The sequence below is a fragment of the Centroberyx affinis genome, unplaced genomic scaffold, assembly GCF_046629955.1.
Source record: "Centroberyx affinis isolate AG114_WGS23_722 - 3 ecotype Tasmania unplaced genomic scaffold, CSIRO-AGI_Caff_v1 ptg000101l_1, whole genome shotgun sequence".
Taxonomy (NCBI): domain Eukaryota; kingdom Metazoa; phylum Chordata; class Actinopteri; order Beryciformes; family Berycidae; genus Centroberyx; species Centroberyx affinis.
This window is the reverse complement of record NW_027278803.1, coordinates 155066-172863: the sequence shown is the minus strand read 5'-3', so window position 1 is coordinate 172863 and position 17798 is coordinate 155066. Positions and strand designations below refer to the sequence as shown.

At 40.8% G+C, this 17798-nt stretch overlaps 1 protein-coding gene across 2 annotated transcripts; it reads left to right on the top strand.

Moving 5' to 3' along the window:
- The first annotated feature begins 243 nt into the window (after nt 1-243).
- On the top strand, nt 244-17486 carry plod1a (procollagen-lysine, 2-oxoglutarate 5-dioxygenase 1a). Of its 2 annotated transcripts, none has more exons than XM_071523427.1 (19): nt 244-521; nt 2177-2268; nt 2388-2521; nt 3254-3417; nt 3975-4087; nt 4240-4303; nt 6334-6431; nt 6715-6816; nt 7425-7556; nt 8929-9050; nt 9407-9511; nt 9702-9827; nt 10239-10380; nt 11408-11521; nt 11754-11819; nt 12106-12210; nt 12369-12515; nt 14215-14340; nt 16069-17486. In XM_071523427.1, the coding sequence occupies exons 1-19, from the start codon at nt 431-433 to the stop codon at nt 16222-16224; spliced, it is 2199 nt and encodes a 732-aa protein (XP_071379528.1). In that variant the 5' UTR covers nt 244-430; the 3' UTR covers nt 16225-17486. The 2 variants fall into 2 exon arrangements, with proteins under 2 accessions (XP_071379528.1, XP_071379537.1); XM_071523436.1 differs by lacking the exon at nt 14215-14340 and adding an exon at nt 13831-13956.
- Nucleotides 17487-17798: the final 312 nt, after the last annotated feature.

The following is a 17798-nucleotide window of genomic DNA, read 5'->3' as shown; positions in this document are numbered from 1 at the left end:
TTTTTTGGAAGGGGTGTTATGTAAACTGCATACAGACAGTTCATACCGCATGGGGGGGGGGGGAAATCAAATCCATTACATATGAACAGACAGATCATTATTCGAGTCTGTAGTCTACCTGGAACAGACTGCATTTTGGCAACTCAATTTAATTGCCTTCAATTTAGAGAGACAGCGAGAGAGAGAGAGAGTGGTTGGGGGCGCGAGGGGGGACAGAGAGAGTGAGGGGGAGAGGGGGAAGAGGAGACGGAGAGAGAGAGAGAGAGAGAGAGAGAGAGACGCAGATGCAGATGGTACTGGTCTGGAAGAATCAACAAAGTTGCGCAAAGTTGTCTATCCTGGACGGAATCTGTTGTAAAAGTGCACATACCGGTCTACATTAGACCGAACGCGTTGAAGACTGGTGGAGGGATTTTACAACTTGGCAAAAATGAGAGCTTCGTCCCTGCTGCTGTGTTTTGGGATTTTCTTCCATGTACTTCTCCCTCTGACAAACTCAAAGGAGCAGCAAACCCCCAAAGGTAGGCATGCTGACCGAACAGACCATGTCTGCATCCCAGACATACAGTATACATAGACATATAGTTCTGTAATGGCGTTGGATAAACTCACACACTGAAGTTTAGGAAACCCAAAACTTATTATCGGCCGCTGTAGAGGCTTCCTAGCTCCGATAGCGCTGTTCTCTCTTGTATGGATAACTTCACGCCAAACTCTAACGTGGCCTTGCTTTCCCACAAACGTAAATACCTGGTAGAACATGACTAAAGACCTTTTCTGAATCGAGAGGATTCGGTGGTAAAGTCGGCATATAGATTATCCACCAAGCAACACGAAATTCCAATAAAATCTCAGTTTTTATTAGTCGCTCACACTGCTCGCTCCCACCCTCCACTGTGTAACGTTATTTTGTGTGGGAATAACAGGCCGACCAGTTATAAAGGCTGAAAGTTCATTGATATAGGTGCTGCTAGCTGTATGGGATGTATGCCGAATTGAAAAGTAGTTCCTGACAATTCATAAAATATCTTACCTTGTAACGTGTATTTACCTTTGCCGATAAACAAGGCATTATTACATTTCCAGACTATTGAATGAAGTTTGGTGTAACTTTCTCTCCATACGAGAGAACGGCACGTCGGGCTGAAGGCTTCCATGCCGCTGACGTGGACGTGACTGGTATCCCTGCAGTCGGTGGGCTTTTCACCGCTGTTTCACCTATATTGTATTAATTTTACATTAGCATATTTAGCCTAAAAGAATGGTAAAATTACATGCAGCAATAGAAGTAGCCAAGATGCTGTTGAATGAAGTCTACTGAAACACAACTTTTCACAAAGTTGGGAAAGTATTCCTCCATAGCCATCTGATGCAAACTTCCCTGCATCCTTCAGATACACTTTAGTCAAAATGACATTTAATTTATCTAGTTAGACTTTTTTTCTTTTTTTGCTGAGCTGCAATGCCGTTTGTAATTTTATGTCACCTATTTGCCACATTTATCATGTCATTAATTTGGATGGACTAACCTAACCTTTTATGAGTCAGGCATGGCACACTACAAGCAGTACGCATTAGACCATGCAGTATAGACTGCAGGAATACTTCATTTTAGCAAGACATGTAACTATGATATTAGTGTACTACTTAAACTGATGGTTGGACTGAGATGGCATCAATTGGCAAGGTGTGGTACTGGCCATAACTTAACATAGGTGAGTCCTAAGTTAGTCTTGTAGTTTTGTCATTATAATGGAGAGTAAAGATAAAGAAAAAAGTCACCAAAATTTAACAAGAAATTTAGTAAATATCAGCAGGTTTCTAAGTCTTGGTGGTAAATGACATGAGATGCAGGGACTTTATAGCTTTAGGGTTTGGTCAGTCGATACCCCTGCTTTTTAATCTTAGTTGTGCTTGGTAATGTTACAGTAGTGTATGATAAGAATCCTACTGAAGTCTTATTGTTACAGAATCCTAAATATCACTGAAAGTGTCAGTTGTGGCAGCTGTTAGCCTGTTTCCCTGCAAAATGACTGTACTGCTACAGTGCTCACTACCTTGCATGTAACTGATGAAATCGACTAATCCTTAGGTGGATTAAAGATAAGTACAAGACGGTACAAAACAAAACTACTACTGTCTCCCTGCATTCCTCTGCAAATGTTGTGTCTTCCAGAAAAGCTTCTAGTTGTGACTGTTGCAACCAAAGAGACTGATGGCTTCAGGCGTTTCATGAGGTCGGCGAAGAACTTCAACTACACTGTCAAGGTAGGAAAAATGGCAACAAGGTTGACAGCCTAGCCTGGTGCTGGCAGACAGAAAGTGCACACCTATTGTTGCTCTGAAGTGAAAGAGTGTGTGCACTGTGTGTGTTGTGCGGTGTGAAGGTGCTCGGTCGGGGGCAGAAATGGAGCGGAGGCGACTACATGACGGCTCCAGGAGGAGGCCAGAAAGTACGGCTCCTCAAAGCGGCTCTGGAGGCGATGAAGGACGAGGAGAAGATAATCCTCTTCATCGACAGGTAGAGTGCCTCCGCCACAAAATCAGAACTCAATCTATTGTGCCCTAAATATTCTGATTGAACACTGATTGAAACATTTATGTTATAACCCTTTTCCACAATTACCATCTTTTTAGATTAAAAAATAAAATCACCATTTTGAGTTAAAGATATCCCCATGGTCCAAGTGTATATTTTACAGTTTCCTAATAAGCTCTTCAGAATCCTTTAATGAGGTTTAGTTTATTAGGTAGAGGCACCACGCTATTTAATTGTGGGTTTTCAGTTCATGCCTTTTTATGTAAGCTGCACATCATACACCCATACACTCCCACGGCCACCTTCATACATGCCCATATGGTCTACTGCTACCACACAGCTTTTCTAAAGGCCCAAATCAACAAAACTCAGGTCACCCCTTCAGTACCAGCTAGTCTACATACTGCCAGAAGGAGAGAGGTTCACACCTGTCACACATGATGTTTATTGGTTTATTGGCCCTGGTTGTTAACATACTGAAACATGTACAGATACTGGATGCATGCAGGAGAGTGTGTAATGCATTTTGCATTCAAGCTGTTTCTTTTAGTCAAGTAAACACACCACACCACAGGCAACTTCACTCCTCACACAAAGAACGCAGGCATCCCATAAGGGAAACCCCGTCATTCCTTTCAAACGTGCATCTGGCTTCACACTGCTGAGCAACAAGGCTCAATAAAGTTTTCTGTTTTCTCTCCTTGTAATACGCAGCTATGATGTGGTTTTTGCCTCGGGCCCCAAAGAGCTGCTGAAGAAGTTCCAGCAGGCCAGGCACAAGGTGGTGTTCTCCTCCGAGAGCCTGATCTGGCCTGACAGGCACCTGGAGGACAAGCACCCCCATGTCAGGGAGGGCAACAGGTTCCTGGGCTCGGGGGGTAGGTGCACCATTTCTGTCAGTCAGGCAGCTGTTGCAAGCCAGAGGGCAGTAGTGAAAAGAACGCGTCATCGTTTTTTGGAATTGTGCATGCTTTTACACACATTCTAACCAAATATCTAAATATCTACATTTTTATTTTTATTACAGTTTTTTTTGCATGAATGGAAGCGACGTATGTATGTGTAAATGCTGCCAGAAACATAGCTTTGTGGTTTTTAATGATATGCTTCATGTTTGTTGGAAGGAGTTTCACAGTGTCTCTTTATAGCAGGGAAATAACAGGCCTTTAGTGAAGGCAGGCAGCGCTGGGCTGAAGCCATAAAAGCTGGGCATGACTTCACCTGGCAGTGTCAGCAGTCGTTTTATTGTGAAGCTTTCAGCTTTACTCAAAGCAGTTAGTGTTTGAATGTGGACAGAGCGTGGCACACAGTGGTGCAGACAGCCATACATGAATATGGAAATTTCATGAAGTGGCCTATTGTATAAGCCTCCTGCCATTTTCTCACTTCCTGCCTTCCTGCCTTCCTTCCTTTCTGGGTTTATTTCTGTCCTCAGGTTTCATTGGCTACCTCCCCAATATCAAAGAGATGGTTGCCGACTGGACGGGAGAAAACAATGAGAGTGATCAGCTCTTCTTCACCAAGACTTATATCAACCCAGAAAAAAGAGTAGGAATACTATCACTGCAGTGTTACATTCATGGCTCTCTATGACACAATTATGCAAATTTTTTTTGTTTTGCATTTAAGTAATGTGTTTTAATATGTATTAGATATGACTGCAACTTGTACAGTGAAAACAATGAATTTTGCCCTTTCAGAAATCCATAAATATCACATTGGACAACAGATGCAGATTGTTCCAGAATCTCCACGGAGCGCTCGGTGAGTGCTTTGAATTCTGCTTTTTAGGCCCAGCCAACGTAAATGAAAAGACACTGTAGCAACTAAAGTATACATATTACATGGTATAAAGTTTGCCCACTCAGCAGGAAAGTTTCCTTCCCCAGTCACTGAGCCATTTTGAAGTTGCGTTGTGTATTTTGCAACATCTAAGGCAACTGGGCTTTATTGCTTGCTGACATCAGCTTCTTCTCCACCTCCTTTTGCATCTGGAAAAATCAAAGTTGTTTCGGTTTATTGCCTTCCTGCTTGCTACAGTCAGGTCTGCATCTTAAGTGTAAAGATGAAAGCGGAGAGACCACCCCCTGTTTTCACTTCTTTATAGGGCTGCTAATGGTAAGAGAGGGAACACTTTACTTGAAGTGGTGCTCATAAGGCATTAAAGGTATCATAAATACATTAATAAACACATTGTGAGTGCATGATACTTTTTCTAATCAGAGCATGAGAACACTATCTGCAATGTGATGTTTGTCTGATTATATACATTTATCTCTGCTTCTAATGGGATTGTAATCTGCTGGTAAACTAGTACAGTGTTACCAATAGTGGAAACAGAAAAGTTTTCAGTGGTGAGCGTTGCTGCACATTTGAGCCAAACTCTGAGCAGTTTCTGTCCGTCTGTTGTAGCATTTCTTTCCTCTGGCTGCAGAAGGAATTTCTGAGTTAGCTGTGAGAGGGATGTGTCTGAGCTCACGTAGCTCAGCCGGGGAGGAGGGGGGAGGGAGGGAGGGAGGGAGGGAAGCTTTTCCCAAACACTGAGGACACGACAGTTTAAAGTGAAACACAGCTGTGTTCCCTCGGGTGGGATCTACTGTTCAGCCACGGAAATCTCTCTGTATGTAGATTTCTTACAGATCTTTTCTGAAAGAAATGACACGACCAGAGTTTGAGTTCAGGTGTTTAAATCTGCACAAGGCAATATTTTAATGTAAAAATCCAGCCTTTTTATCAGCCTAAATCACAAAGTGGGGCTTCAACAGAGAAGAGAGTCCGATCCCCACTAATGGAGATTCAGACTATTTGCCCAAATCAAAGTCTGATGTCAGTATGGTCTTTGGTTTGAGATCTTCCCCACGCAGGAAGTGATGAATCAGAACTTTAGAGTGGAATCCAAAAGCGTCTGCTCACTGCTGTTTTTGGTAAACGCTCTGTGAAAGCTCTCCAAGAATGACTGAACCTCTTCACCAGCTCCACCCCCACTAGACACTAAGAAGACATTTAGGGTGCAATCACACCTCCAGTTGGTTTTCTTTGGTCTGAACAAGAGTGGAAAAGTTGACATGGTTGCATTTTTGTACTTGGTGCATTTAGGTTCACACTGCCCAATTACAATAACAAAAGTCAAATGACTCACAAGTAGCTCATTAATTGGACAAAATATTGGTAATCTGTCATCCTGCCAGGTTAAAGAGTTTGGTGGCAGAGGGTTGGACAATAGAGATCAGATTCCAGTCGTCCAGTCTGCACTCTGGTTTGCTTCATTTGTCACTTCATTTGTTATGCTAGGCTTTCCCATTTGCAGCCACCAAAGTGTAAAGTTGCTTACTGCAGCTTTAATGCCAGGAGTTTCGTCTATGAAAATCCCGCACAGATGGAGTCTCTGGTCTCTTTGAGTACTGACCTTTCCACCCTGTTAGTATTTGTGAAGACCAGGTACCAGACGTCTGATTTCTCAGCTAGATGTATGTCTTGTTTTGACAGCGTGGAAGCAGTGCAAATGCCAAGCATGGTGGAAGAAAACCTCTTGTAAATACATCAAAAAGTTCAGCATGTACAAATGTCATACATGATGCAGATATAATTCTGACTGTACTTATTTTGAACTCTCTATCAGTACTTCTCACACAAATGGGCTTTCTGTATATAACTATGGATATCACCTGAAATATTCAAGTTAAATCAGTTATTTACTGATTTTTACAGTGGTTTAAATGCAACACTGACCACATATCACGTCATAACAAATATGATGAATCTGCAGCTCTAATGGTGTGTGTGTGTGTTTCCAGATGAGGTGGTGCTCAAGTTTGAGGATGGGCGGGTGCGAGCCAGAAATGTGCTGTATGATACCCTTCCTGTCATCATCCATGGGAACGGACCAACCAAGGTAGCTGTTAACCTGTCACACTGACCAATCAAATGCTAAACAGCTGCCTGATAAAACCAAATAGTCTGTGTGAAAACATTAAAGGAAGACACCCCTTAATTTAAGGATTTCCATATGCTATTCCTGTAACCTGACATTTGACTTAAGCTTACGTCACACTAGCCGATTTCAATGCTGATTCTAAGCCATAGTCATATTGCTTACATATTCCTCTATTTCTGTATGTACTGTATATTTAAATGTAATAAGCTACTAGAAAATAAAAACACTGTATGTTTTCCAGCTCCAGATCAACTATCTGGGTAACTATATCCCCAAAGTGTGGACATTTGAAACCGGCTGCACAGTGTGTCATGAGGATCTACGGCCCCTCACAGCTCTCAAGGTCTGTTCACAATCTGTCTGGGTGATCGACTACAGACTGATAGACTATCAGTTTGATAAGCTGCCCTGGGGGAGGTGTTGCAGAATCCCCCAAACCAAACATTATTCAAATTTAAGATTATTATAACAATTCAAGAGGTCTTTTATCCCATATTCCATCGCCTTCTTGAATTCTTTTTTTTTGTAAATATGAACTAGAATATTTACTGGAAGCTCTGATATGTTGTACCTGTGTCTTGTGGTGTTTGATTAGGTATTAGTTTTATATTGTCTTATTTTAATTCTAACTCAGTGAAGGCATTTTTTTGGAAGTTGAGGGAACACTCCTATCTTGATTCAAACATCACCGCCAATCTCTTGTAAACAAAACTGCAAGGGGATGATTAGGGAAATGGAAAACATGTGTCCACTACTCCTTTGATATGAACGGGTCCCAACCACACACTTTTCTAATTCATTATGTATGTGAAACTGCTAAAATAGGACATTAACTGGTTAGGTGTGTTATGACTTATGAGTTAAAGACCTCAGGACTACTAATTTTTAAATAGCAATAACCACTTCCTTCCTGGACTCGAGCATTTGTCTGTTTTTTTTTTTCCCCTACAGGAGAGTGAATATCCGCTGGTGATGATTGGTATCTTCATTCAGCAGCCAACCCCCTTTGTCACAATGTTCTTCGATCGCCTGCTGAAACTCCAGTACCCCAAGAATAGGCTCAAACTCTTAATTTACAACCAGGTAATAGGAGAACGTTTAATACCTTTATTGTTACCTCTGTTGAAGTACCACAGAAAACTGTGAAAATGGCAACATGAAAACGCATAATTATAGACTTTCAGGTGATGTGACTCTCCAGGCCATATTGGAGGTCCTCAGCTCTTGGGCAAACAGTGGCTGAACACTTGATTACATTTTTAAACGTACGACTTGTCCGTCTCAACAGAATTGAATAGACATTGTTCATTTCTGTGCTGTTTTGGACTGGGAATTGATCATTTCCCCATTGATACATCTGATAGACTGTGTTTAGATAATGTCAGCTTGTTAGCTATAGCTAGCATAAAAAGACAAAGCAGCTGAGGTGTGTGCCTCTACTGAGCCGGTGTAGACAGCAGCATTCATTAAAACAAAAGCTTCTCTGGTCCGAGAGATGGATGACTTCTGGTATAGACTAGGCTTTACGTTTTCTAAAACTCCTGTAATGTATGCCAGGCATTATTTTTATATGTCCAGCAACTGAAAGACACAAAATAACAATTTGCAGTAACTCTCTGTATTGTAATATAATGGTTGATTGTATGTCACTAATTCACTAAGAATGGCATGGGACCTAGACAAAACTGGGTTTTATTTATTCAGAGATGTGGTAACACTTGCAGTTTTTTGCCATTTATTAAATTAGATTTGCCAAAGAACTGTCACTTGGAGATCTACTGTGTGCCAAATACTGTATGGTAATGTGTGAATAGACAAGTTGCTGGTGCAATCTTTAACCTCCAGCATGGTTCCCCCTCTGTTTTTCCATCCACATGTGCTTACTTGTCGCTGTTTCTAGTTACAAATGACCAGGAATGTGACAGCTCTTGGCAGGAGACCAGGAGCCCATAGACTAGCTGTTAGGGAGCGTGTAAAAACATGCATTGTGTCATGCTACAAAAGAGAATGTGGCAGCGAGCTAAATGACCACATATGATTAAAATGACCGGATATTATGAACACCATTTGTACAGAGTCCTATTTCACTCCAAATTGTAAGCTCCATAAAAAAATGTAATTAAAATTATTAATCTTTTTCCCTTTTATTAAGAGCTGTGCTCTGTGTGTTGGTCAGTGCTGGTGGAGTCTGTGGGTGTGTCAGTGAGGATGTATCACAGGATTAGTCCCAATGAGATGCTAGATGGTGTTGAGATTAGACATGACAGCATGTGTATATTTACTGTTGCTCTATGCCACTCCAATAATGCAGACCCCCTGAGCACCTAAAAACCACTGGCACACTTGCTATTTTATTGTCTGCAGAGCTCTTTGTAACTCTATTTTTAAAGGTGCAATGCAAACTATTCTTCCTATTATTATTAGTAATACTACTACTACTAATCTCTTCCTTCAGGAGCCTCATCATGAGCAGCACGTCAGCTCTTTCCTGCAGGGTCATGGAAGTCTGTATCAGGATGTGAAAGTCATCGGGCCTGAGGAGGAGATGGACGGCGCTGCCTCACGCAACCACGGCCTGTGAGTTGACCAGGAGCTTTACTTCATGTCCAGACCACTGGTAGCCAAATTACCATGCTACTGTCCACTGGACAGTTTGAGCTAGCTGACTTGCTAACTGTTGCTCCAATGGTATTGGTATATGGCATGGCAATATTGGTATGCTGTGTTCTGTTTTACCCCACTGACAAAGGAAACAATCATGACAACATCAGTCGACAGTGTGAACACATAAATAGACCTCATCACGTCAAGTGACGAGGCACCATATCAATGTTGACATTGATATGCAAGATATGTATGATCTCAATTTCGCTCTTTCATTTCCTAAAACATGTTGATTTTTTTTTAATGCTTCTTTTTCTTCTTCTTTTCAGCAATATGTGTCGGCAGGACAAAGATTGTGAATATTTCTTCAGCTTGGACATTCAAGTGGTCCTAAAGAATGAGGACACACTCAAAATTGCCATTGAGCAAAATCTGTAAGTATAGTAGTATCACTAATAATCTTTTGTTAGTTCATTGCTTTGGGCTGCTGCAGTACACCACACATACTGGATGGATCTGTTAATTTTCTCTAACAAATGTTTTGCATGAGTTAAGGTGTTATAAAACAGTAGTTGGCCATATGTAGATAAATAATAGTAACACTTCCCTAAATCTCTCCCTCAGGCCTATCATTGCACCTATGATAACTCGGGCCGGCCGGCTATGGAGCAACTTCTGGGGAGCCCTCAGTGCAGAGGGCTACTATGCCCGGTCTGAGGACTATGTGGATATAGTTCAAGGACGCAGGCTGTAAGTTGACAAAACATTGTTCTCCAAATACTTTAAAGGGACATTAAGTGATCTATGACTTTTATCAGCCTATGTCGTGACCAAGGAATTGCACCAACAGAGAAGTAAGATAGCTAATTAGAGCAGAGTCCCAACAGAGACGTCTAGTGAAGATATAATATATCACCATGTAGAATACTAATACACATTACCTGTGTATTAAAGGCAATAGTAATACACCAATACCTTTTTACCTGACTACTAGGAGGTTGATGTTACTGTTACAAAACAATATAGATGTAGACAGTTAATTTTAACACCGATACCCTATTTTAGCACAGTACCCGCCTGATATCTGATGCTAGTGTTGGTACTGGGATGTGAAGTGTCTCAGGAGCCATGTCCACCAAAGACTCTCTGTCTTGTTTGCAGGGGTGTGTGGAACGTCCCCTATGTGTCCAGTGTGTTTTTGGTGAAGGCCAGCCTCCTTCGATCGGAGCTCTCGGACTACGAGCTTTTCAACTCACACATCCTGGACCCTGACATGGCTTTCTGCCACAATGTTCGCAACAAGGTCAGTGACTGATCAAGAAAAAGGAAAGATTGGTTTGATGTACAATACGTACAGTATAGTAGACATATTGTACATATACATACATATAGGGGGTGGACAAAATAAGTGAAACACTTAAAGGATGATTCTGGTTATTCTAAACCTGGGCCTTATTTTCCTAGTTTTTGCCATTGTGCCGATCAGTTCTGATCAAAATGTCATCAATTACTTCATAGAGCTATGTACTTCAGTTTGCAGGGAGCGCTATACTCTTTGTCCGTTATAAAAGCATGCAGAGCGATCATCAGACTGAATGACTCCCAGTAGATGGCACCATACCATTACAGAACCACCACCATGTGCAACAGGTGGCAACAGAACATGTGGCTAGAGGGCATTTTTAAATCCATCTGGATGGAGTAAACAGGCTGAAAGAAAACTCATCAGACCAGTTTTTTCCATTGCTCAGGGCTCCAGGTTCTGTGCACTGGCCCCGAATACAAGCTGTTCTGACTTTTGGCTCGCATAAACCATTAGCAGAACCAGGCCTTTGTGCAAAGCTGGACACTAACATGCTATATGCTACATACTTATCAATATGTTTTGCATACTGTACAGTCAAGTGATGACTCAGTATGCTGTTGCCAGCAGACTGTTCAGATTGCAGTATTTTCAAACAGCACATCACATGACCAAGCTAATGATCAGTCGGTCATGCTGTTGTAGATCTGTTATCAGGAATTATTCTGTATTTCTCAGTGTCACTATTGTTTAAGAAGAATGGACACAGTGTAACCAAACAGGAGCAACATTGTTATTACTGATGAAATGTGGACTGACAATCATATTTACAATGTATACTAAGGCCCAACCAAGGACTTTTGAATCTCATACTGATAAATATACTAATGCATATGCTGACAATAATCTGTGAAAGGCTAATACCTAAAATATTGGCCCACTAGTGTGTCAGTCGAGCTTTAGTAAGTACAGCTGGGAATGTAAAATGTCAGCTTGCATATTTTATCTGTGGTGAACTCTCTCTCAGGGCGTCTTCATGTATGTGACCAACATGCACACCTTTGGTCGCATCCTGTCAACAGAAAACTACCAGACTAGCCATCTTCATAACGACCTCTGGCAGATCTTTGAAAACCCAGTGGTGAGAACCAACATTCATTTTATCTTGTAAAGCACTTTGTAACTCTCTTTTAAAATTATTATTACTATTAGTAGTAGTAGTAGTAACAGTAGTATTGTCTTGTATTGTATCGTCAATCACAGTACAAACCTCTTGTATTCAATAACTGGTATAAAAAAGTTTGCCCAGAATACGTTTTAGACATGCTCTGTAACTACACTGAAGATCAATGTGTGGTGTTTGTTTCCTTCAGGACTGGGAGGAGCGCTACATCCATAAGAATTACTCCCACATATTGAAAGGCAAGCTGATGGAAACTGTGAGTCACAACATTAAACTTGAAGTCGACCGTCACTGTGCTCTGGGTCCATATGTAGTTAGGTGTTTGGATTTGCTCATTTGTTGATGCATCACAGTGATGTTTTAGAAAGAAAAGCCTATTCACTAAAATCATATGACAGACTTGAAATGTAGTTAAAGGGTAAACCTATATATTTTTAAAAGGAAAGCATAGTATTGGATGCTAATGAATGTTTGATATATCTTTTTGTCACATGGTTTTGTATATATGGTTAAAGTCCTGGTGTGTGTTTTGTGTCTCCCAGCCCTGTCCTGATGTGTACTGGTTCCCACTCTTCACCGATATTGCTTGTAACCATATTGTCGAAGAAATGGAACACTTTGGAAAGTGGTCCGGTGGCGGTAATGTGGTACGTTTTCATTCTCTTTCAGCAAACTGGTTTCTGTGTTTGAAAGATCCCATAAAGATCCCCATGAAGTGAAAAATGGCTTTTGAGTCAGTTTTGTAAGCAAACGATCTAATTATATTGATCATTTGATATGTGATATGTTGAATCGTTTCTCTTAGGACAAAAGAATCCAAGGTGGCTATGAGAATGTCCCCACCATCGACATCCACATGAATCAAGTCGGCTATGAGAAAGAATGGCACAAACTCTTACTGGATTACATAGCGCCAATAACAGAGAAAATGTATCCTGGTTACTACACTAAGGTAAGATCTATGACTTCTCTGGGCGAGTGGGGGATTTCTTGCATTTTTAATTGACATATATTTATAGTGTCAGGTATTGTATCTCTTCTGTAATACAGGGAAAAGGAATATGTTTAAAGTACAAGTTACTACTAGTACTATTATAATGTTCACTGCTGAGAACAGATTGGCTGCAAAACTGGTACCCTGTCATTAACGTTCAGATGAGTTTTGTTTTTAGCCTGTTAACTCTGCCAAAACCACCATATAACTTTGGAAGTATGTTTCGTTATGGCCTAGTTAAAAATGATTGCCCTGGTGAAAGTCTGAATCCATGAGATTCCACTTGTTCCACAGTGTTGAGTGTTTCTCAACTTCATAGATTGTTCTGACAGTGGGACTCACAAATGCACCAAAAAATATGGAAGAAAATGGAAGTATGGAGAAAAATATATGTATTCCAGGACTGTGTAGTCACATATTAGTAAGGGGCATTTCTCTGGCATATTTTTGCTTTTATCAAGAAGTGGCTCTAATCATATCACTATAGAACAGTAATACACACATATGGTATGTCATCAGTTTGTTTTTGTCGCTTAATATACTATGTGAATGTCATTAATCACAAAAAATAACTGTCTTTGTTGAAAATGTAAAATCTGTACTGTAATTTAATGCTTCTTCATATCCATTTTGAGAGAATGGCACAACATTGAGTATTTGTGGCACATTCTTGACCCAAGTATGAGATGAGATGAGATCATACTAACATCTAAATAACAAATAAGTTGATTAATGTAATATATCACTTTGGTTGAATACTAGTAGAATAAGAAGGAAATTTTGCCTCATGAAAAGTATGATCCAGGACACGGAATTCAATTTTATTACTTGGATCTAGTTTTTGCTGTTTGTGATTTATTGGAGACTGATCATTCATAAACTCCTACAGATGAATGTGCACTACAAAATGACCGCCCTCTGCCCAAGTGAAATATCATGTTAAAGTGGTAATCCGTGTAATTTTCTTCCCTAGCAAGAAAGAGGCAAAGACACACCACAAGGGGGAACATATTTTAGTGGAAACAAATGTTGACACAACACCTGGAAACAGCTATGTGACACCAGGTGTTCAGAAGAGCAAATGTGAAAGCTTCCATGAACTGGCTATAGATTGAATCACTATTGTGTAATATCAATTGGCGATAAAGAGAAGCAAAACAGACAGTTGCTTATATAAATGTCACGGATTACTACTTTAAGTCTGTCTACCTTTCCTTGGCTCCTCTGCCTCTCCCCATGTGCCCTGCTGACCCCCCATGCCTTTTCTCATCAGTGTTCCTCTCCCCTGAACTTCGTGGTAAGGTACAAGCCTGACGAGCAGCCCCTGCTCGCCCCTCACCACGATGCCTCCACATTCACTATTAACGTAGCTCTCAACAGCAAAGGCGTTGACTACCAGGTAAATGCTGGTGACCTGGCAGGTACTAGAGGCTAGGGGGGACACGATGCAGGTGACCCGTCCTTCCGTCTCTGCTTCTCTGCTCCGTCTGTGGGAGTGAATGCTGAACCAGAAGGCAGAGCTAATGCTTTTCTTTATTGAGCAGGAGTTCCAGGGGGCATCTATGTGTACACACTCTCTCTCTCTCTCTCTCTCTGGCCAGACTGGCAGTTTCTATGCGAAAGCTTGCATGACTCATTTCTGTCTGTCTGTTTGCAGGCTCAGTTTGAGTTGGCCTTTGTAGTTAGGTATAAGCCCGATGAGCAGCCTTATTTAAGGCCACACCATGACGCCTCCACATTCACTATAAACATTGCACTCAATGAAGTCGGCCTTGATTACCAGGTGAGTGTGTTTGAGAGTTGGTATTATGCTGCGTTCCATTCAAAGTCGGAAGTGACAGACTCCCAGGTTGCATTTCATAACCTAACCTCCTGCGTCCTACTGGTCCAGCTTGTAAAAAGCAGGGGAGAAACAAGGATGCAGATTTTCTAAGCCCAAAGTAAAATCCTGTTCCCCACGCAACAGCTAATGTTAGCTCACTAGTTAGCATAGGACATTAGCAACTGTAAGTGCAACTTCACATTTCAAATTTGTACCTTTAACCATTTACCACACAGGTGTTTTGATAGATTTAAGGTCATGTAATGCTGCAGAACTGAAGTGTATTTTAAGGATTATAAGAATGTTAAAAAGTAATGCTGTGTAGTGTTTCCAGTCTACGTCACCATGTTACATGTGACATCAGATAAGTGCATCTCAGGGTTGAGAAATCTTTCCATAGTTTAATTCTAACTTGAAGGGGCTTTCCACTGCATTTGTCCTAGTAGGAAGTCAGTATTTCCGACTTTCCGACATCCCTGGAGTGCAGCCTACAGTAAGTCACTATAGGGATCCAATTTCACCAGATCTTGATGTTAATGCCTGAACCCGATGGGACTGTCATTCAGGCCTAATATAGTTGAAGAAAACCATTGTTCACAAAATGTTGGGCTTAATTTGGGTTTGGGCTGACAAGGCTTTTACCCCTCAGGGTTGATTAAGGCCTGGACAGAATTTTTTAGGGTTCAGATCAGACCAAGCGTTGAATTTTCAGGCCCAAGCTCTTAATTTAAATAGGTTCAGAGTAAGGACAGAATACATATACCTGTGAATAATCAACAAATCAATCAATCGGTGTCCAGTGGGTAGCAAACTAATGGCTAATGAAAACGCTATTAGTCAATTAGTCCAATGTTTAAGTTAAAATGCAATATAAGATCTAAATATAACTCTTGCAAAGCATATTAACAATTCAGTAGTGTATACTTCAAATGTCATATTACAAAACTAATTATTCAATAGTCCATTAAATATAACAAGACACTTATTCAAATGCATTTGCCATAATATATTTTCAAAAATACATCCGCAAAATACATGAAGATATAAATACGTCATAGGAGGTTGACTCCACCCACACAATGTTCCAGGCACACCCCTTAGGTATTTTTGGGTTCAAAACAGCAATTTTGACATAAACCTCAAATATACAGCAGTCTGAGAACGCATGATATTGAAATCATAATCACATCATTTCAGCGTGGAATGCCATCATATTCTTGGCATGCACATCTACATCCCTGGTGTTTTCAATTCATCTTGAATGTTTGTTAGCATAACTTTGCATTGGAGTCATTTCCATGTTTCTGATTCTATCTTCTCTGCATGCTTTAGAAACTTAATGCTAGGAGCCTTGTTTTTGTAGTTGCATCCATGTCATTGCCCTGCATCCTCAATACATGGACAAAAGAATAGCTGTTATTTCTCAGTGTTGGTCTATATTATCTGAATTGTTGTGATAACTGCTAACAACTGCTGAACATTGTTACCAATATTTATAATTTCTAAAGCTGTAATACATCGTATATAGAAAGTACATTGTAAGTACACATTAAAGCTAATATTCAGATGTATTTGAATGTCAGATGCACAAACAAAAATGAAAACAGTTATAATGAACATGATCTCTGTTATAATTGTAAGCTTGATTTTGTGTCATCATGACGTCTGACAGTTGTGTTGTGACTGCAGGGCGGCGGATGCAGGTTCCTTCGCTACAACTGCTCCGTTCAGGCTCCTCGTAAAGGCTGGGCCCTCATGCACCCGGGCCGCCTCACCCACTACCACGAGGGCCTGCCCACCACCGCCGGCGTCAGATACATCGCAGTTTCATTCGTGGATCCCTGAACTCCCCCAGCGGCCAGCAAGCTGCAGCGGCTAGTCCAGGCCAAATGGGACCGAAGCAGACCGGATCCTTCAGATTTGCGCAAAAGCACCTACATGTACACATTTGATGCCCTGAATATGTTCAGAATTGGAGCCGTCGTTTGGATGGGATTAGTTTGAGTTGAGTTGGGTCTGACCTGAGTTTGAGGTGGACGCCACTTTTGGTGGTCCACACTCACTACAGTAAGAGTCCTTTCCCAAACAAAATCACACAATATTCACCAGCAATCTCAGGGATGTCAATTCAAACAGGACAAGTTTTTTTTTGCCTTTATCAGATAGTTGAAAGTGAAGAGAGACGGGAAAGACTAGGAGAGAGAGAGAGGCGGATGACATGCAACAAAGGTCCTGGTCCAGGTTCAAACCCAGGACGTTGTGCCCTAAACCACTAAGCCACCAGGACGCTCCCAGGACGAGTTTTACCTGAGGTTATTTTTACTGGCAGGGTAAATATGCTGGTAATGGAGGAAAGCAAATGGCTGCCACGGCTGATCACTACCATTTTTGCAGTGGCTCCACTTATGAAAATGTTCTAGGCATCAAACTGTACATATATAACAATTTTGGTGCAGATTTTTGCATAAGTCTGAAGGATTTGTGTAGATTTGGCTTGGACTATGCGGTAAAGTCTGGATCAGCTCTGTGTTTTTCAGTTCTGGGAGTGAACATTGTTTGTGGAGGGGAAAGTCTAGCTGTAGTTGAAATCCAGTAGAAATCCAGTCTCCTACCCTATTGTGCCTTGAGCTGGACTTCTCTCAGGAAAACTCCAGGAGTTCAGCTTAGACTTTTTTTAAAGAATAAAAAAACATGGCAGTTTCTAAGAATTTCTTTCAGTTTTTTATATTTTGGAATTTTAGCTTGAAAATGAGCAAGACAACAGTTTTTAAAGACCAACGTGCCTTTTTTCAGTATTACAACCAATTATTTTCTAACACAAGTGTTACAGGTTCTTGAATTCAGACACTCCAAAACTACAAAGCCTAATTAATGTCCAGTCTGTCCTATTTATTTGTATTTTTTTGTTTTATTTGAATAAATCCCAAAGATCCATGTTGTTTTCATGAACGTGCAATATCAGACTCCCTCTGTAAGATTTCATGTTGAAATCAGAGCTCACCTTTTAAAGTTCCACTGAATTTAACAAAGTACAAGTATTCTCAAATTGTAAGTTCTTGCTGTTACATAACATAGTTGTACTTTTTCCCCAGTTGTTAATAAAACAGTGAACCTAAACTAAATATATCCAGTCATTTTCTGTCTATTTTAATTTTGCTCTATTTTCGTGAATCAATGGTGCACAACCTAGGCTAGCTTCAGTCATGACCAATCAAATCACCTCTTTTCCTTCTCTTTAAAGGCAGTGTGCTCTGGTCAAACAGAATAAAGAAATGCACTGTTCAGGGGAGAAGATGCATGAGCACAGGTCCAAGTATGACCAGATATGACGAGGCATATGAAGACATCATGTATAAATAATAAAAGCATGTATAGCCTCAAACTGCTGTAAGCTGTGAATTATCTAATACCATAGTGCA